Source organism: Miniopterus natalensis, chromosome 21 (assembly GCF_054644295.1).
Source record: "Miniopterus natalensis isolate mMinNat1 chromosome 21, mMinNat1.hap1, whole genome shotgun sequence".
NCBI classification, from domain to species: domain Eukaryota; kingdom Metazoa; phylum Chordata; class Mammalia; order Chiroptera; family Miniopteridae; genus Miniopterus; species Miniopterus natalensis.
Window position 1 is genome coordinate 15,757,491 of NC_142101.1, and position 22,053 is coordinate 15,779,543.

General features: G+C 44.0%; 1 protein-coding gene across 1 annotated transcript in view; it reads left to right on the forward strand.

Moving 5' to 3' along the window:
* GPATCH2 (G-patch domain containing 2) overlaps positions 1-22,053 on the forward strand; it is a 70,692-nt gene that overhangs the window by 37,727 nt on the left and 10,912 nt on the right. The window contains exons 6-8 of the mRNA XM_016221212.2: positions 11,877-11,944; positions 14,441-14,480; positions 14,968-15,038. Coding sequence (XP_016076698.2) covers positions 11,877-11,944; positions 14,441-14,480; positions 14,968-15,038 — 179 coding nt within the window. The remainder of the gene's footprint in view (positions 1-11,876; positions 11,945-14,440; positions 14,481-14,967; positions 15,039-22,053) is intronic.

Sequence of the window (22,053 nt, forward strand, 5' to 3'; positions counted from 1 at the left end):
TTGGGAAAATAAGTCCATTTATCATGGGTCTGCTACTGAGGGGATTGGCCGCCCTGATTGGGAGCGCTGAGACCAAATTTATTTATTGAGCGTGGGCTTGAAAATTGTTTGTAGGACAAGAGGAGCGAAAGTCTGACCTGCCCTCGTAGAGCACCCGGGGACCAGTGTGGACATGGCAAGGAGTCCGTCCGTTCCAATCTCGTTAATCGCCGGGTAGTAAATCGAGCAGATATATACTGTTTTTAAAAATATAAGCCATTCTTCGATTGAAAACAAATGGTCCTTCTTTTACTGAGACAATAACCGTTTTCAACCCAGAATTTACATGTTGGAGGAATACTGAAATGCTCCCCATTTTGAAAGTAAGTTAGCGTCTGTATTATACTTGAACTCATACTAGTCAAAACATTTTTTTTTTTTTTCTGAATTATTAAGAAAAAGCTGTTTGTAGTAATCTCTTCCTAGGTAGAATTACAGATTTAATTAACTTTCACCGCTCGAACTATTTGATTTTCACCACACAGAAATTCTAAGTGTAAACCCACGTCCACCCCCAAAATTGCAAATCTCCTCCACATTGATAAGCTGTCTCGCCTGCCTGTAGGTGGGCAGGGGGTTCTGGAAAGCGACTTGATAAAGCCAGGTCCCTGGTAGTCAGGACAAGGCATCAGCACAAAACTCTTCCTAACAGCCGGGCCTTTCTGAGAGCGGAGCCTTCACAACCATGTGAAAACTCAGGGCCCGACACTGAGAGGTAGAGACGATGGGCACAGCTCGGCCCGCGGTCGCCCGAAGAGCCTGTTGGCACAGAGCGTCCTTCGTGGGCTAGGATTTAGGCCCGTCTTAACCCTTCAGGTTCCGCTCTCCTGCGCCTTGCGGTGATTAACCCTCCAACCGGCCTCCGTCCGAGTGGCGAGGCCAGGGTGTTACCCATTTGCTGAGTTTCGAGGGGCAGCCTGGAAACAATTACAGCGGACCCTCGACACTTGCTACTGATCTGTCCTGAGACATGCGTGTGCTGCAAATGGGCAAATGTAACACAGCCTGTTATTTTCCCCATAAAATCCAGTAAAGTAAAACTGAACAAAATTAAGTGACCCTTCAGGCCATTAATGATTCTATAAACACAGGACCAGAGTATTTGTAAAGCTATTAAAATGAATTTCGCCTCCAAAATAAACTCCATACCGCGTAACGTTATTTTAGTGTAACCCAGCTGATGAATATAGGGTGAAATTCCTGTATCATGGTCAATTGAAATTCTTGGAATAATCCAAGTTATTGAGTAGGAAAGTTGTGCTTACCAAATTAATTTAAGCATTTCCTCTTTTTTTTCTTTTCTTTTTTTCTTATTTAGCTTAAATGGGCACTGAAGCCCTAGAGGGTTTGGTTTGTTCTCTGATGAATTAGACTCTTTTGTTCCACTATCCTTAGGATGTCAGCTGGAAGTGGTTTCATTCATTGTAATGACGATTCTTCCACTTCTTGTATTTTAGTATTTCGAGTAGCGTCGAGACGTGACCGTAGTGAGGAGGCGGGGTGGGTGGCAGTGGGGGGGTTTTGCAGAGAGTGGCTGTGTTCACCCAGGAGCCACTGCTTCTGAGAGACGGATGTTCTTGCAGAGCCAGACCCGCGTATGTAACCCCCACGCGGCAGTCTGCTGCCCGACAGAAATACAGCGACTCGGCGTGGAGAGATAAATCAGCTCTGCTGTGTGGCCAGGGAGGCCTCCAGGGTTTTTCGTTGTTATTTTGTTTAAGTAAAATCAAAGAAAGCCTGTGCCTGTGCCTGTGGTGTCTGTATGGGCGTGGGGGGGGGTGGGGTGCGCGTGTGGACATGGAAAGACGTGCATTCATTTTTTTTTTTTTATTGCTTCAACACCATGCATTCGAAAGGTCTGCTAATTCGAGTTTCTTTTAGGCTCTCAGAGTCGGCAAACCAGCTGTAAAACATTCAATTTAGAGACCATTACAGATAAGATGCTTAACTCTATTTTATTTAAACTCGTGACCTTTACACTAATTGAAAAGCATCAGAGAGGCACCGGCCTGTGTAGTCACTAATAATGTCTTTGTGGAAATGACTGAATCCGGTTTTGTGATTTAGACCGGCTACCGTGTAGTTCCAACTTGATTTGTAAAGTAACTCTTCTTTACAATTCGGTGTGTTTTGAATATTAAATAGGCATCTGCATTTCCAAGACGCGCGTGAGGAGCAACTGCTGGCCCGATTTTTGTCAATTCTCACCAAGATCTTTTGGAGTAATTCACTGAAAGCAGTGATGATGGCCCAGCGGTCGACTTCTCCAGATGTATCCTCCTTGCTTCCAAACGCCACCAACCCCACGAAAGCCCCTTATGCCCTCTTATGTCCGCTGTAGTAGTTACTGTGTCACCTTATCATTGAGACGGCCCCTTGCATTAGACTTCACGACAGTTAATACAGATGATGATAGTTGACGGAAACCGACCTATATGCCTTACAGATCATCTCATTTAATTCTCATAGTAACTATAAAATAGGGGTGATTTTTACCCCCACTTTATAGATGAGTAAGTTGAGTCTGACATAGAACTGAACCGTGGACGAATCAGGATTTGGACCCTGGCGGTCTAGGTAAAATGCCCACACTTCTAACCTTTATGCTGTTCTGTTCCTAAGAATAACATGACACTGGAGAAAGAGAGGAAAGTAAGGAGCGTCTTGAATTAGAATTTGTTAAACCTGGCCCATGGTCTGTCCCGTCTGTGGTCGCTGCACCGGGCAGCAAGAATCCCTTCTAGGACTGCCTGTCGCTCCGTCTTCTAGCCTCACCCCAACAGCGACGTCTTTGTCACAGTCGATATCACAACCTGCAGACTGGAAAATATGATGCACAGTATGTGGGATTCTGTTGTAAAATGGTGGAAAAGCCTAAACTAGTAAAGGACGCAGAGCTCGGCTTCTTACTTGTGGGTTGAATGGAAAGATGTTACTCTGGTCCAAGGATTTCATCTACTCCAGTGTCAGGGTAGCTCTTCCGTTAGGAGTATCTTCCAAGGGTTGACCTAATTTCGAAAATGTGATGTCATTTTGTAAGTGCAGTGATGTCATTTTGTAAGTGCGGTGATGTCATTTTGTAAGTGCAATGATGTCATTTTGTAAGTGCGGTGATGTCATTTTGTAAGTGCAATGATGTCATTTTGTAAGTGCGGTGATGTCATTTTGTAAGTGTGGTGATGTCATTTTGTAAAGAAAATGTGGCTTCTCTGTTTACTACATCTGATATTTCTCAAGCTTCCACAATTTGAAAGGTGAGAAAAATAAGCAGTTCAAAAGTATATGCACAACTGATAGTGCTCTGATAAACTGTCAAATAATCAATACAGAAAGAAAGCAATTTTAGCTGCTGAAATGTTGGTCATGTAATTCTGAATAATTTAAGCAGTTTATCACTAAGCACTTAGTTTCCCTAGTCTGCTTATATCCTTAAAGTAAGTTTTTAATGTACACTGTAGAACTTTTGTCCAAAGTATGTTAATAATTATATGTTGTCAGTTGTGTTGGCTGAATATCATAATTATATTCACTACCATGTAACCTCCTGACCTCTTTGACTACCAAAAAAAAAAAAATTTCCCATGCATCAAGCTTTTCAAGATGTTGAAATTCTCATTAGGAATGAGAACTATTAGGTATCTTTTTTGTTGGTTTTTAAGTTCCATCCTTAACATAATAGGCTCTCAATAAGCTAAGCTCCGAGAAGAAAACATTTTCTAGATTCTCTTTTCTATTTATGTGACTCTTTTTTTTTTTTAACTTCTGCAGAATTGCGAGAGATTGGAGGGGAGGCTTCTAAACACTCATCAGAATTTTCATTTAGTATCTGAAATTCCTTTAAAGTAGTTGAACGTTACTTTTAAGAACGTTTTCAGTGTCCAGAGAGATAAAAGGATTTTTACAAACAAATTCCCTGGGAGGAGCCGCATCCTGTGCTCTGTATTTCAGGCTAATAATGCAGGTCAGCGTGTCATATCCCAGCGGTGTCGCGTGAGAGGGAGGTTATCTCATGTGTCAGCCAGCTCGCCCTGTGAACAATTTTGAGCAGGAAGATAATGGGGCTGAATTCTGAAACCAGGGCTGAAATATCCTGGAAACTGTCACATGTGAGGACAGTAACTTTTTAAAAATAAATGCAGTCACCTCTTGACATCATTAGGCATATTTGATGATAACTTTTAATGGGGTATATTTTAAGTGGACAGACTGCGTAGCATATAAAGCGAATCACATATAATTTTATGTTTAAATAGATAAATAAAAAATTACAAATTCAATCACACACACACGAGAGTTTTATTAGTAGGAAGCTGCTGAGCAAAAATGGAAATATTCCTTTCTCTTCTCTGTTGTGATTACTGAAGTAACATTTCCTAAAACTACTAAGGTCTAAGCTCCTTAACTGCTGTTTTAAGATTTGAATATATAATTGCTTCTACCCAAACACAGGTGCAATAATGTAGAAATCTTTAGAGCTGCTTTGCTACACCCTGTTTCCAGGGCAGTATCTCCATAAGCCGCTACCCATTCATGCCTTTTTTAAAGTCACACATTCTTTAAAAGATTTTTAATTCAGTCTTTGTATTTCCCTGCAAAGCCAGTTTGCCAAACCTAAATATACACTTAATTTTGAGAAAAAGCCTGTGTATGTATGTGTGTAATGAACCTCAAGAAAGGGATTATTTTTAAGTGCGAATTGCTCTCTATGAATTGATTAAGATAATCCCCTTTTACACTATCCTGGCAGATGGGCTGGAATTTTGCAAGAGGTATGGCTTTTGGTTGGGATGAAATCATAAAGTGTTTTACACCATCTTCTGCACAACTGTGTTTATTACTTTGGCGTTTCCTCTGATAAAAGGCAGGTCTTTCCGCCCAGCGGGTTTTCTACAAACGTGTGTGGCTACGCACTCATTTCCCCGAGGCCGCAGCGTTGCAGGCATCGCAGCCGAGGCTCCGGGAGCCCTGGCAGCCAGCAGAGGCCACTCACAGCTCGCTGCTAAGGCCGGGCGGCAGAGCGAAGCCCTTCCTTGAATCACCGCTGGCCGTCATTCCCAGCTGGTTAATTCTCAATCTCTTACTCCAAGAAACAATCGTGTCATGGGGCAGTGTCACAAAACGGTGTTGCCGCGTTCCAGCCTTAATTACGTAGATCTCTCTTTTCTATAAATGCATTTAGAGCATTATTAGCGTATACCAGGAATGAGAGCTTATGCACCCATTAGCAGTAGTATTATCCCAATAGGCCAATAATTCTAAATTCTAAATTACTAATGTTGACATTTTAACCAGGAAAAAAACCTGTTTAAAGTGAAGATTTGAAATAATTACACTGTTTAGTTTTTGATTAAAAACAGTAATTGCTAATGTTGTCATGTGCACATATATGCGTCCAGACCTATTTCTGAGCCTTCACCAGTTTAGTATGATTTGCACCTTGACAACTCCTTGAGGGGCGACTATGTGCTACTCTTCCGTGGAAACGTCCTACGCTCGCGTCCAGATCACCCGGAGTCTCTTCGCTCACGGCTTCCTGTGAGGCCCGTAGGCAGGACGCCTGCTGGGAAGGCGAATCCTCAGCCGAGGGAAAGCCCTGGTCTCCCTGGGCTTTACTCCTTCCCATTTCTTTCTTTTCGGTTCTTTACAAAAACCTTGCTGGTTTAAAGGTGTCATCTCTCATTTACACGGATGCCTGCTTTTGAAGGAAAAATTGGTCCAAGTCCTCTAATTTTCCAAGTTCCTTCCCATGGCCTGGTTATGAAAATGCTCACTCCCCGCCCGCCCAGCTCTGCAGTGTTTCACTGCCCTGGCTGTAAGGACTGGCCGTGGAGCCACTGGTCATTCTCGTCAGCCTGTCCCTAACACGCCCTGACAGCCCTGCCCGCGCCACCAAGCTCGCTCTACTTAAAGTCACCCCAAGGTTACCCTAGAGTCACACGTAAGGACCACAGTGTCCTTGGATGTGTAATTCTAGGCTGGAGATTTCCCAGGAGGACAAAGCAGTCCCCCCTTACCCGCAGGGTAGGCCCCAGGTTTCCTCTCACTGCTCAGACTACTCAGATCGGGGCACCATTTAGAACTCATGAACTGTTTACTTCTGAAATTCTCTTGTAATATTTTGGACCGCCATTGACTACGCACCGTGGCCACCCTGCCTGTGAAAACACCTTGCAGGTAGGCGAGAGCTGTGAAGAGTAGCAGTGTTGTCATCGTTAACGACAATAATATTTCTACCAATTATATCAATGCCTGATGGTCACGGCCACACTTTTCGTTGTTGGCTCATTTCTGCTCACGCCCCTCCAAGGAGGTTATTAAACATTGCTTACTGAAAATATAACGGGACAGCCTGGAACCCTTAACCTTGACGCCCAGGGGGAACATCATCAGGCCCACCCCCCGAGTCACCACTTCGGCATGACTCAGGCAACGTGAGGTCTGTGAGTATAAAATGCAGCAGAGATCCTAAGAAGAGGTTTTCCCCCTCAAAGCCTCGCCAGTGTGAGCTCTGCTGATAAGAGCAAGGCCGCTGGTCAATACTGGTACCTTAAAAAAACACGAACGGTGCTGAAAACATCCTGCACCTTTCCGTAACGTTCTGAGCTTTTACAAACCTCCAAATGTTGAGGCACTTTCTCTGTTGGAAACTGGCGTTTAGCGTATACATTTAGTAATTTAGTACAACGGTGTCTGGAATCTCAGGAAATCCAGTTGTCCTCAGAAATGGGTGGTTCTCCTTCCTGGGTCCCCCTTCTAGGGGGTCACGGCCTGGCGCTCAAACTCCTGGTAAGTCGGACCCCTCCCTAGTGTCCCGCTTCTCACCAGCCCCCACCAGGGGTCCCCGGGCTCCTAGTGTTCGATTCTTGAAGCCAGTGAGCGGGATTTTCCCCAGTGCACTGGGGTAAAAAATAAACCCACGCTTTTATAGAAATCCAGACAAATGAAGGTAAAATCTGAATTACCCCATGAACTATTTACTGCTATTTTATTCTTAAACAGACACCTTGGAATTAGAAGGGTTCCTTAACTTAAAACTTTTATCACTGCATCAAAAAGATGAGCTCAATGTGGCGGTGACTAAAAGGCCACGCCGCGCTCGTGGGTCAGTGAAAGGGGACAGGGCTTTGTCCCGCAGCGGCGACCCGCAGAGCGCCGAACCAGCAGCAGCAGCGACGGCCTGGGGAGCGGGGAGGAGCTGCATCGGGAGGGGGTCCGGTTGGAGAGCCTGCCAGTGCTTTTCTCACTGGGTTTAATTTTACCTCCCGTGCAGAGCCACGGACGGCTCTGGAGTGAGAAAACTGACGCGTGAAAAGCGGCGGTTTAGGAAGTGGATTGGGCGCGTCGGTCAGGACGGACTGGAGCAGGGAGAGAGAGGTGGTCTAGGGCCCCCCTCAGGGGCGGCTCCGTCCCCTTGTTGCTCTCAGATCAGAGGCCTACTTTGTTTCCCTTTCATCTCACAAACGACAGCCCTTTACGCTGCCTGCCTTGTCCGCTGTTTTGGGTTTGCCTTAAAAGTAATTCTAAAGTAGTTTTTACTTTCTTTGCATGTTGCTTTAAAAGTCATTCTAATGTCATTTTCTTGAACGTTTGCACCCCCACATAGGTTGTGCCTGTTGTGAACTGTGACCATTCCTTAACGTTAGACGTGAGAGTAGACGACCCGTGAAATATTATATTCACTCTCCCAACTATCTCATAACAACTTTTCCACCAATTTATAAAGCTCAGGTGCCCTCATTTGAAATACTTTCGGAAAATCCCTCTTCTGTATGGGATTAAAAGCTAAATATTTCACTCATTCATCTTAACAGCTATTAATTAAAATCAATTGCTGCAAACTATTTACAATATTATTTTCCTAGGCTCGGGTTTTTGGTGAAGATACAGGTACAGACCAGCAACTGCAAGTTCCCCTCCACCTCTTTGCTCTCCTCCCCTCACTTCCCCGCCCCAGGGTTTGAAGTCTTATTTTTAAGCCCGTTTTTGTTGAGTTGTTTTCCTTAATATCTGTCACACGCGTCTGACTGACACATCTGTCGAAGGCACCAGGGGGCCTTCACCGCAGAGCCTGCTCAGCTTTAAAGGCCTGTTTCTTTCTTCAAAGAAATGGAGTCAAGTTAATAATGGGCCTTGCAGGAGCAGGGGACTGGTGGGGCCTTGACGAACTGGCAGGGAGGCCCAGGCCTCGTCTCCCTCCAGCCCGGAGGCCGGGCGGCGTTGATTGACCAGGCCTCCCGACACTGAAAGGCTTTCTCCTGAATGGCAGCCGGCCACCCTGAGCGTCTGTCACTGCGGACACTGAGGCAGAATGAAATGTAACAGGACACGAGAGCAGAGTTGAAAGAAAATAGGTGTCCTTGTGGGAGAGAAGGAAGGACGATGGCTTCCTGCACATATATGGGGACACAACACCTCATTTGTTTACAGGAGGGATCTTAACCATTGGGAACATGCGTAGAGTGTCACCCACATGGAAGGAGAGCGTGAGTAGAGTGTCACCCGTATGGAAGGAGAGCGTGAGTAGAGCGTCACCCATATGGAAGGAGAGTGAGTAGAGCGTCACCCACATGGAAGGAGAGCGTGAGTAGAGCGTCACCCACATGGAAGGAGAGTGAGTAGAGTGTCACCCACATGGAAGGAGAGTGAGTAGAGCGTCACCCACATGGAAGGAGAGTGAGTAGAGCGTCACCCACATGGAAGGAGAGCGTGAGTAGAGCGTCACCCACATGGAAGGAGAGCGTGAGTAGAGCGTCACCCACATGGAAGGAGAGTGAGTAGAGTGTCACCCATATGGAAGGAGAGCGTGAGTAGAGCGTCACCCGTATGGAAGGAGAGTGAGTAGAGCGTCACCCATATGGAAGGAGAGTGAGTAGAGCGTCACCCACATGGAAGGAGAGCGTGAGTAGAGCGTCACTGTACTGAAGAAACCCTGTTCTAACCCCAGAAGACCACTGTGCTTCAGATAACTGCATGTGGTTTGGGAAGTCATTCATTCAACTATCTAACTGTAGAAGAATGGGATGGGATGCGGTGGGTTCGGTAAAAACAGTGAAAATTAGATATAAAGGCAACAGTTCTCTTTATCTTTTTAGGAAAATTCCTGAAATTGGTGTTAACAAATTAGCCACAGAAAGAATAATAAATTCCTTTTAATGTATCTAATAAAATTGGAAAAGAAGACATTTTGTCATTGATAACATTTAGCTAAATTTCCCATGTATTGGCACCTATGGACTTTATGAATTCTGATGGTACTTGGATAACTGTTGTTAAGTTCATGTCACCCCTACATTCCTTTTTTCTGAGGCTGATAACTTTATTGTAAATAACAAAGGCAGAATCTAAGACCCATGTGCTCTTTTAATATTGTAGTTTATTTCACCATCTAAAAAGGCTGGAAGTTGACCTAAAGGTTATGGTATCTAGAGACCATCCATTCGGTTCTAGCTTTGAGTGTATATTTTTCTTACTTAATAATTTGTGTAATAAACGTAGGTAATGAAAATAAATATACCTACTGTATTTAGCATTGTAGCAATTATTGATGTAGTGATATTTAACAAATGAGTCATAAGAATTCAGGGCACACAGTGTGGTGTCTAAATTTATCATCAGCAAATATTGGCTAATTACATAAATGATTGTTTCCAGTGTTTTAACAAATAACAAGAATTGGACTGTGGAGAGACTCTCATGAACAGACTACCTGTTCCCTACCTAATCTTGTGGAATAAAAGCTACGTTTCCTAACAAATAACCTTTACCATGTGAATATTTTATTGGCTATTTAAAGAGATGTCATTTTTATAATTTGCGATTCCTTTCTAAGACGTTTCTGGAATAACTGGAAGGCATATTTTGGGGGGAATAAAATGATTGCCATACTTGATTGTTTACTAGAAATCAACACTCTGATGTTTAAAACTGCTTCATGGTATTTTTATAAAGATTATTCTCTTACCCTGAATTGTACATTTTTAGGAAGAATTATGTAAGAATGTTTCTTGACATTTTCTAATACTGTGAAATAGCTACTAATAAGCAATCCCGGTAACGACGAGTTTTCAAATTAAAAATACACCGGAACTCCAGTGTAGTTCTACTTTCCACAAGCTGGATTCTCTATTAAGGTCACGTTGCCAGATTTTCAGCAAGGGCTACTCACGGGAGTGGGAGAAGGTCCCCACTGTAAGAACATGTTTCTCCTGAGGCCGACCAGTGACACTGACCCTGAGAAGACCATCAGGCATGGGTCTCAGAGTTGCTTAATGTCGTTAAAAAAATCAAAATTATACCTGTTTGCATATCTTTAAAAGACAAAAATTGGCTTGAAATAACAGTAAAGGATATCTGCCTTTATATTTTTTTAAAAAAGGGCCATGTACTAGGTAAACCATGCAAAGTCATTTAAAAATCTACATTTGCAACTGTAAACCTTTTGTGAGTTATGCGCAGCAACTGAATTGAGCTTATACTTTATATATCGGTCTGATTTCTGAGGAATACAAACTATGATTATTTCTGACTAGGTTGAAAGCTTACATTTGTATCGTGGTATAAATTAGTTACAAATCCTGTTTTATTGCATTCGCCTGCATTGTTTTCATCTGGCAATTTATCACATGGGTGTATGTGAAATTTCTTCACTTATTAAATTTCAGATTATGTATTTTCAAACCAGAGCAAGACTCTAAACATTTTATTTCTCCCCCATACGTATCGCTTCGGGTAAACAAGCAATTTTTAGCCCCGAAAATAGCTTCTGCTTCTGTCAACACCTTGTTTAGTCTCTCTCCGAGATAAAAAGTTCAGTTTTCTGATATTTGTACCAAGATAAAGTCAGTAAACAAGATTAATATAGTGTGGAAAAGGTTGTCAGCAGCCCTGGCAAAGGAAATAAGTTGCCCATGCACGGAACACACTGTAAACTGAATAAAAGTGCCAGGTCCACCACGAGATAATGTGATCATGAACCCTTAACAAGGCGTGACATGGGCCCGGCCGCCGTCCCTCGCCGCCGCGGCGGAGAGAATGGATTCCCGCATCCCCGGGATTCCCGCTGGAAGGGCGTGCAAACCTCATTCTGAGACGAATGCGGGATGGCGCCCTGCAGTCCCGCGGGGCTGGGTAATGTCACCAACCCCAGCACGCGCGCAGCGTCCGCCCCTCCTGGAATTTCCAGCTGCACACGGGCCTCCTCACTACCCGAGTGACACAGGAAGAGGCAGCTTTTTGAAAATGTCAGATGTTGTTTCCCCCCACTCGCTACGGCATCCTTCTGCCTGATCGAGCCTTTTGTTGAGTCTATACTCTAAATGGCGTTTCTGTAGCTAGAGGGATTTTATTTTTATTACAGGACAGGCCTTCCGTTCGCGGTGCTGCTTATATCCTCGCTGCGAGCCTTCTACAAGGTGGGGGGGTGAATTTTTGATTTTCTTTTAGAGTGGGAGTAGGTTTCATTACGAAAATATCCCTGAACCTTTCATTATCAGATTTGTAATTTTATTTAGAAACACAGAAATAAAAAGTAATTGTTCTTGTAGGCGAGATTACGTCTTGTTGTGTGTGAAGTGTAAACACGCAGATAATTCCTCACTTTGCGGGGAAACTCTAGAGAGGACCGGTGTCCTCAGGCCCTCAAGGTTTTGTATGCGTCTCAGTGTGTGCGTTCCAGTGCACACGGTTTACGTTTGGGGATTAATTGCAGGTGCATCCGTTGGTCCTGGGCGTATCCTCTGCGCCGTGAAATTTCGTTTGGACGCTGAGGCGTCTCCGCTCCTCACGGTCCTTCCGGAGACGCCTCCGTGACTCGCCTTTCGCTTTGCTTGTCCTTTCAGGGCACCTCTCCCGGGCCAGTCAGCACCAAGAGGATGGTCCACGTGTCTCCGGATGCCCATCACCACGAGTGAGTGTGCGCCGACCCTGCCTGTCTCCTGGGGGGTTTCCGTGCCTTTCTTTGGGGAAACGGGTAGCTATTGCCCGCAAAGGGGGTTTAGTTTGCCTCTGTCTTAAGAAAGGGTCAGTGTCATATACCAACGACAGTTGTGCAAGAGCCACTTCAGTGAGTCCCATGCCGAGATTTGAATGGAGGTCTGCAAATACGGTCCTTCTTGTGTTTGTGACGGAACTGGAAATCCACACGCTGTCTCCACACACTCAGCTTCCGTTGCACTGAGCGGCGCGAGGCTCTCTCCTCCTCCCCCGGCCCCCCTGAATTACTTAAATGAGCGGTAAGTGGTTCTGTCTCCCCTCTCCCCCTCTCTGCTCCTGTCCAGCAGGCGCTGGGAGGGCCCCTAATGTCTTTCCACTTAGCGACAGAGGGAAGAGACCCACTCACTGCGTAATTCGAAAGATCAAGCACTTGAGCTCTGACTTGGATGAGTTATTGGCTAAATTTCTAGGTGCTAATTCTATTTCTAAATGCATCTTCCTTGGAAGAGCTCAAATACATTATAGACTTTGGCTCAATACCATATGTCTCCCTCGAAGTCGGTTGAACTTGAGAAAGGCCATAAAGTACGGGAAGACATGCATCAATTATTGAATGAATTTTCTCTGGCAGGCAATCGTATTAGGACCCGTTAGATCCAGTTTTTTAAATCCCTTCCTTAACAAATTTAAAACAAAAATTATAGTTCAGACATAGCCTATTTTATAGGGATTAATATAAGTGTAATTTAAATAATGTAAAATGCTATTTATATAAAAATATAACTTTTATATAGATATTTATTTTAATAGCTTATTTCCTTCATTTATGTTATCCTATAAGACCTCCCATCTACTGTCCCTTGAACAGAAGGAAAGAAAAAAAACACGAGCAAAGCATTTATTCTCTCACAATGACCACCGAAAGACTAGTATATTTTCTTCTTAATTTTCTGAGCTGATATAAAACAAAAAACTCTAGCCAGTAGCTTTAGAGTTGCTTTTAAACCTCTCATTGCGTTTGGTCACGGCGGTAGAAGCTGAGGGCAGACAGATGCCGTGCCCCTCTCACCGGTGTGACCCCTGCCAGCTGTGCCCGGTGGACAAGCGGCGGTGACTGAGCGAGCACAGACGTGAAAGTGTGAATGTGAAACAGGACGTTTTGTGCCTCCTTCCAAGGTACAGGACATTTACCCGAGGGACCGCATGTACATTAACACTTATTTTAAATGCTCCTGGGTAACTACTCGTAATCCTAGGATATATTCCTTCAGAAAGCAAACATTCGCCCTCTGTTTTACCTTCTGTGTAAGTATCGAGTTTGCTTAAAGCAGGATTTGCCCGGATCAGAGGTTACGCTCACCGGGGATACTTTTACGCCTTGGAATTTAGCACCCGTTGCTCTGTCGTGAACGTGGCTTCTGCTCTATGTTGAGATAAGTAAGAAACTGGGTCAAGTCCTCCTCTGATCTACTGTGACTCGCTTGGGCAAGTCGCTGAGCGTCCACGTGTCTTACTCTTTAGTCATGGGATCAGGGTAATAACAGCCCTTTCGTATGGAGACATTTTCCCAAAATACGTGCGCAAAGTGCAGGACGATTGATACGCTAGGTGTGAGCGTTCCAAGGTGATGGCCATGAGGAGGCTTTATCTGGACAGCGCATTTTACTTTCCAGAGTGTTTTCGTAAGCGCCACTCCCCTCGATGTTATTTACTGCTTCTCTGAGGCAGTCACAGCAGCCGCATCCCCATTTTACAGATAGTCTGGTTTTTCCAAAGTCACGCACTGGACTCAACCAGAGTCGATTAAAGAAACGAATGTCTCCAGCATCTGCTTCGTATTTGGTAGCGTGCGCCACCTGTCGGGGATCCTGTAGACACGGGGTTGTGAGGTTTAAGTGAGATGATCTCTGTGTGACTGAGCGTGGTACCCAGCACATACCTAACGTTTACTGGGTGCTGGTGTTACAACTGGAACGAACGGGCTCAGGTTCGTTCGGCCGATGCTCCCGAATTCACACCCAGGGCTTTGTGGAGCATAGCCAATGGATAAAAGATTCTTGCATTTTTCAGTGTTTTTTAAGACTCCCAACAATCAGAAGGTCATAATTTGTTGTAATGCTGTCATAATTAAGTTGCGGCAAATGATGGCATTTGTAGATTTTATAACCAGAATTGATTCATAAAATGAATACAGTCCCAGCAGTTTGTGTTAACATAATTAAATGGAAATTTAATTCTAACTGAGTTTGCTTATTAAATTGAAAATTACTGGGTTGTGAGCACTCTTACATTTCTGTCCAAATTGCTGTAAGTCTAGATTTACATGAGCCATCCATTAACACGGAGCGTGTTGAAGGCTCCGTGGCTGGCGGGGAGCACATTCCTCGCAGCCCCTGCAGACGGATCCGGTGAGAGCAGGTGCCCGTGGCGAGGTCATGTCATGCTAACGCCGCTTCTCCTTCCTCCGCAGCCACTGGTTTAGCCCCGGGGGTAGGACCGAGCACGGCCAGGTAAGGACCATTCCACGCCAAAGGAAGCTCCTAGATCTCCTTCCGATATTTAACTATCTCCTATCAGGGCAGTAGGTTGGCTTTATGAGAAAAAATATATAAACCCCAGCTTATCTTAAAGAGGAGCTAATTTATGTCAGCATATGTGGCAAAGCCTCGCAAAGGTCCCAGTTGGACGCGGTGGTGGAGGCCGTCGGCAGAGAAGTTGAGTGACTTTCACCAGGACCGTCCTAGAGAACCGGGATTAGAACCGGGGTCTAGGCTCCCGGCTCGAGGGTGTCACCCCAGGTCGCCACCTCGCAGGAACATTTTTATGAGAGTCTCCGTGGCACCTTTAGCAAAAGTAGTAGTCTCTGTTTTGTGAGAAGTCGGCAGGAAAATACAGGAATGCAAGTGAACGAATTGCGTCCCCCGGGATGAGAAGAACACTTAATAATATCGGAAATGTGTTTTCGTTTCTACACCTTTGTCTTAACGGTTTGTACAGCATCAGCTCCTGAGGGACACCCGAGCTGAGAGAGGGCACAAGAAAAACTGCTCCGGGAAAACGGCCAGCAGGTAAGCAGTTCCCGTCTCCCATGACTAAGGAATTTTTAGATCGGGATTTAGAATCAGTATTTTATTTTCAATTTTAAAAAGTAGAGTCGTTTCCCTCCCAAAAATGTAAATGGTACTTAGACCTCATGAGAAAGCAACATACGAGTATTTTTTCTTACAATACTTAAGTGCATATGTAGAAAATACGCTCTTAAAAAGTGCTTCTAAGGTTCTCGCTCATTTCCTGTTACCAAGTCGGTGTGTTTTTTTTTGTTTCTTTCTTTAATGCAATGAATTTGCCCCAGTTTGTTGTTTTAGATGATACACCTTCAAAGTTTACATGTGGTGATGCTGAAGACTTAATTTTTATGTAGATGAAAATGGCTGTCGTAATAACGAGCAGAGCTACTGCCCTGAGACTTATGTGTACTCAGTTTTAACAAGACCGCTGACCTCAGCAGCCACCACTGTGTCCCACGGCTCCCCACGGCTCCTGTGCTGGCCACGGTGTTAGCATCCCCACGTAGGCACCACCGCTTTCAGGTACCATGTTGTACAAGCTAAACCCAACGGAGAACCCAGCAGATACCCGCAGAAGCAAATGTGAAGTCTGTCCTACATTCCTAATGTCTAAATCGCAAGCACAGAAGCTGACCATCAGCGACAGTCAACAGAAAACCCATAAGCGTACCCTTAAGAACGTCAGATCCTAAAACTAGAAAATGCCATTATAATTATAATGCATGTAAAAGGTATACAGACGATAAATAACTATGGAAAACATGCTTATAGAAATACAACGAGCTGGCAACAGATCACTATTAGAAGTAATCGGGCAGAATTGAATAAAAAAACATAAAATCGTCAGAAATGAGAAATACGACTGTAAGAGAGATAATTAGTGAGTTGGAGAAATAGACCAGAACGAGGCATGAGAATAATACAGGGGCTGGGGAAAGCGACGGGGTGGCTAAGAGACACAGCAAAGGTCTAAGACGTGTTTAATCGGAGCCCTTGATGCAGAGTCTAGAAGGGCTGGAAAAACATGACTTTTGAAAGAGATGTTGAGTAAACATTCCCCAAACTGGTGAGCGTTACGAATCCGTAGACACTTGGGCAGAAAGGACCGTGAACACGGAGCAGAATAAAGGAACACACACCCAGTAGCGTGATGCGGACGCCGGGAACAAGGGGGAGATCTCCAAGGAACCCAGAGAAGAACCACAAGATCTACAGCGGGGCCCACGGTGCTGCGCCCTCGCTGGGACCCGGGGGCGGGTCGGCACGTCCTCACGCGCGGCCCGTTGACAGACTGGACTTAATCAAAATTGAAAACGTCTGCTCTTCTAAAGACACGGTTAAAAGAATGAAGAGACAAGTTGCAGACAGGAAGAAAATATCTGCACATCGTGTGTCTGCTAAAGACTCACGTCAAGAACCTACGGAGAGCTCTGAACACTCAGCCGTAAGAAATCAGCTCAACTTGAACTTGAGCAAAAGCCTGAAGAGACACCGCACCAGAGGAGAGATGCGGATGGCAAATAGGCGCGAGAAGTGACGTTTCCCATCACCGTCGTCAGGAAAATGCAAAGCAAAACCCCAGCAGGGCCCCACTTACGACTCTTGGAACGGGCTTGAAAAATGCCAAAGGCTGCACAGCGTGGCGGAAACAGATCCGTCACGGGGAGGTTAAGTAGCAGGCACGCTCCGGAAAACACTCTGGAAGTTTCTTAAGAGAGTAAACAAGCAATGCCGGGTACTACGTGATGTAATGTTCTGAGCGCGCGGTGCTGTTCGGTCTTTAACGATTAGCCTTTACTGTCCTACGAATCCACACAGAAAGGCCGACGGCTCGCAGCAGCTCTGCTGAGTTATTTAGATCATGTCAGGGCCTCTCCTTTCATACCTGGTATTTTTTATTTTTATCTTCGGGAAACCTGCCCAGCCTCCTTCCTTACACGGTTGTTGTGAAGCACAGGCGCTGGGTCGCCTTAGAAGCCTGACGCATCAGTTGAGGTCAAGGAAAAACACTTTCATTGCCGTCATTATCAGCTTTTACTTCACATTTTAAAACGCCTTTTAGAAGCACGTGCGAATTCATTTTACTTGGTTCTCACGAGCATTACATTTTCCCATCTACTCGGTGTGAAAAGATATGATGATCCCTGGATTTGTGTGTGCTATAATTTCTTTCTAGTCACCTTCTTCTTTGCTGTCTTCTTGTCTGATTAGTAGTAAGAAGAGTCTTCTAAAATTAAAATTAAAATGACAATAGATTTCATCAGAGCTCCAAAACAAATGCCATCACACACACACACATCCACTCACGTCGGCCTTCTTTCCTCAGGTTGGAAAGAGCGCTTCTGCTCAGGCTGGCCCAGAGCACGCTCGCTTTCAGACGACGACACACGTCGCTGTCTCGTTGCAGATGCAGCAAACACAATGACAGCTGTTCTTTATTTGATCTTCTAAAGATCCAAAGATGTTCACGGATTCGGTGTGCTCACTGTCCCCCCCAGAGTCATCTGTTATTTGGGAAGGAGACCTAATTTGCAACAGATACAGAACTATTTGTCATTTTGCAGCTCTGCCAAAAATAAATGAAACTATTAATTACTACATTTTTGAGCAGCTGTTAATAAATTGGGAGAGGATAACTGTTCATTAGGGTGCTGGCTAATGACACGCACGGACTTGATTTGTGTGGCTTTTCACAGACCTGTGTCAACAAAAGTAACCAATGCGTTATTTTAATTATTTAAGATGAGAAGTCAGCTATCCTTGTGCTAGTAAATTTAGAATTTTTAAACAAATTCTTCTTTGTCATATTAAAACGAATGATTCAACACCATATTTTAAAGCAAACTATATCACCAACTTTGTATATTTTCTATTTATATGTCCAAAATAACTGCTTGAATCAGCTTGAATGATAAATACTGATTTTAAAAATAAAATTTCTAGTATTTCTCATTGTTTCTCTCCAGGCCTAAAATTAGCATTAAATGTCATTGCTTTAAAAAAGTCCTTCAGATAGAAAAGCATATTTTAGATTACTTTAATCCACTCATATGTATGCATGAATGAACAAATAAATAATAAGTCACATATTCCCTTTAATTAGAATGTATACATTCCATATTTTTTAATTGGAATACATTTCATTGCATATGTGTTCTAATTTTTTTTTTTTTTAAATTAATAGCTTCTAGGCATAGAGGTCCTTAGACTAGAATAATTGGAAACATACCACATGTACAACATAAAATGGTTTCTAAGGCACTTAATTAATCTATTTTACTCTATATGACCAAATTATTGTCTTAAAAAAAAGGCACTTTTCTCCAATTGCCAGCTCTCAGGCCTGCTGTCCTTTTGGCATCCTGAAATTCTAACCTCCCTTGCCAAAATTGTAAAGTAATGATTATAGAGAGTTATTTTAAATTGTGATCACACTAAATAAAATTAGTTATGAGCCAACTGGAATTCTGCAAGGTTGCCTTCCGTTTGACGTGAATGACCCATACGTAAAAACGGGGGGTTGCCACTGGGAAAGGTGTCCGGTGTGTGATAAATAAAAAAGCAGCCGAGCACTCCCCGATGAGACACTCTTTCCTGAAATCTGGCAGATGAACTCGGTATTTTCAAAGGACTAGAAGTGCGCACAGCCTGTCACCTGCAGGCCAGCCGTTACATTTGGCCACCGTCACTAATAATGGAAAACAGTTAGCATCTGAACACTGTTCCAGTGACCTGGAGCTGCGCTACATTTGTTGTCTGAAGCCCATTTCCTTAAGGACAGGTGTCTGTTTCGCAGCTGGCACTCTCCCAATTGGTCCCGGGATTAAACGGGCAGGACGCAGAAGTCACCTTTGGCTCCCGGAGATGGTCCCCCCAGGACGGGAAGGACGGAGGTGCACCTGCAGGGCACTGGGCACGACAGCTTGCTTCCTGGGTTATAACTTCATCGCGGGGACGTTTGGGGATCTGCTCATCCAGTGTGTGTACGTGCCAAGCACTTCCCCAAACAACAAGCATCCCTAATCTATTAGTGAAAGAATCGCTGTAAAAATTAATATTTTAAATCAGCAACACAATCAGCAGCAGCTGCTACTAGATCGTTTGTCCCTTACGGTCCCCAGAATAAATCTAGGGAGTTCTTCTGCCCCATTGTAAACACTTTCAGTTTAAAAATAGTATGCTATGTTATCTATAGAGCGGGTCACATCCACTCCTGGACTTGGAGGTATGTGACTGCTCATAATGATATAACAAGAGTCATCCTGCAATCTAAAAAGTTTAATGCATATAGAAGTGTAACTGGGATGTTTTAATGTTATAGTTAATCATTGATAAAAAATATTCAGATATTAAACTTCTAACTATCACTTGTTTTAGCTCATTTTCATTGCCTTTCCATTATGAGACAATTTAAAAATAAACTTAAAAATCAGAGTATAATATCCCAGAGCATTAGGACTATGTTTTTAAAGGAATCCCATTTCTTTATGATCAGTATTTTTCCGGGCCCTTTCTCTTTAGAAGTATTTTCTCATGACTCTGTAGCGATCTGCTTGTACACCGAGATATTGCTGGGAATCTACATTTGTTTATTTCATATACTTCAGATCAATTCCAACTCATGCCCAATTATATTACACAGAATTAACATAATTCAACAGATGTTGATATTTAAATGTTTTCTGGCATTCCCATCTTGGACAGCTGTCTGCGAGCTTGGGGAAAAGGCAAACATTTAGAGTTAAATGCTGAACATATGCTTAAATCACTAATTAGAAAGATGGAATAAAAACTACGCGTTATCCTTTCTAAGGACAGTAAACCCCAGATAGGGATTTCCGTAATTTTTTTACATCGAGTTATAGTCCAGGGGTATCTACAGACCAGAAGACACGGACTTCACGGATAACTCAGTTCCAGTTCTCATCATTTAAAAATGACAGAGAGTCCCAGTAAGGTTCGAAAAACCTATAATGACTTTATACTATCCGTCTCACGAGCTGAAACGATGCCTGAATTTTCACTTGTGATGTCAGGATGATAAAAGCAGTTTTTTTAACAGTATTTTATTATTGTTAAAAATGTCATCATGCAGAAATAGAGAAAAATACAAACTCAGTGCATCCCTCCCCAGCTTAGGTAATTATCAGTGTGTGGCCACTGTTGAGTCATCCGGATCCCTACACACTCCTTTCTCCGACCCCGAAGCCCATCTATTTTTTTATTTCAACTGAAATATATCAGTATGTTTGAAAATTAATTTTTCTAGGGTATTTCTCCACGGACATTTAAAGGCAACAGGCTCTCCAAATATAGACAGTAAGAGACCCGAATTGACAAAATTATAAAGGACGTTTAGTGCAAAGATCTTGGTGGCAAAACTGTTCCTGAGGATAAGCCAACTCCAGCTCCAGCTCCAGCTCCAGCTCCACCTGTGCCCGTTTTCAACTGAATGGAATTAGGAGGGTCCTGGAGTTCCCTTCTTCATGACTGTCGGTCACTCATTCGTGCTCAGGTGGCCGTCACCGCCTCCGGGGGGGCTTCCCTGGCTGTGACGGCATATTTCGCAGTCTAGTCAACATTTGCTAACAAGTCTGGGAAAGTTTTATAGACATGATGTTCATTCGTCGGCCAAAAAATTATCACGGAAAAGGAGGAATCGACAGCATCGTCTTCATAAAGTTACGTTTAGTAAAATGCAGAATTATGCAGAAAGACAGCTAGCGTGCCTGCGTGGACGTTAGAGGCTGGCTTGATTTCACAGGTGTTTATCACCCGAAGCCCCAGGTATGGACCGAATATGATTTGTGGTTTGCTCTTGCCATGAGTAAACATTTACTTACTATAGAAATGCTCCTAATTCTATCTTTATTGGAGCCTGTCGATAGCGTTCAAATGTGATGACTTCATGCTGCCACGTGTTTATTCGGTGGGAGTTCAGTGACACCCTGCACGAGGCAAGGGTCTGGCAGGACTACCCCACGAAGTGCCCATCATCAGTTCCCCTGAACGGTGGGATCCTGGGTGAATGATTTAGCTCTTCTGGGCCCCGGGCTCCTTATCTGTAAAGTGGGGGTGATAACATTAGTAAGATGAGTCGCTGACAGTTACTGATTGCTTCCTACGCGCAGGCACTGTGCCAAGTGTTTCACACAAGCGATTTCTAAATGAAATCCTCAGAAAAGCCTCTGAGATAAGTCCTAGTCTTATCACACAGTTCTTGAAGGAATCCAGACAAAGAGAGTTTAACATGCCAAAGATGGGTAAAACTCCTCCCGTGTGGACAGATACGGGGACAAGTTAGGCTTTTCAGAGATCCAGTTGGGAAAGCAGGAATAAAGGCATTGGGGGGGACAAGTTCTGACTCCCTGGCTCATCCCACCTGCAAATCCGGCCACAGAGCCCAGAGCTTGAACTTAGACCACGGAGTCTGCAGGGTAAACCACCCACTAGGCTTTTGACAGTGAAATGCCCCAGCGGCCCAAGCGACTTGCACTTATTAATTCCATTGTTTGCTGTTTTCTAATTCACCCACTTATAACTTGTATCTTCTGCTATTTTCTAATTCATTTCCTTATAACACATATCTTCTTTGTTGTTGCGTGTTTACTGTAAAAATAGAGTCCAATAGCAATGAGAGGCATAAAGAGGAAAACTCCTGAAAAATGCCACCACCCAGAAGGGCTATGACAAGATAGGATAAGTCCAGAATAGAGCACGGGCCCAGCCACGGGCCATAGGTCCTGAGTTCAGGGCACTTTGTAAAGTCAGGATCGTTCCAAAGGGTCGGGACAAGGGCTGGAGGCAGAGTGGTAAGTCCAGTGGCCACAACCGTAGAGAGAAAAGGCTCCAGAGCCCGGAACTGGTCAGGGCGTGATCGGCAACACCAAGCGCAAAGGCCTCTCCATGCACCAGAAGGGGCTCTGGGAGCAAATACCATTAAAAACAGGGATTCGATGTGATCGGGGTGCTTAAGAAATATTTATGCTCGCTGCCAAATGCACGTTTTGCTACA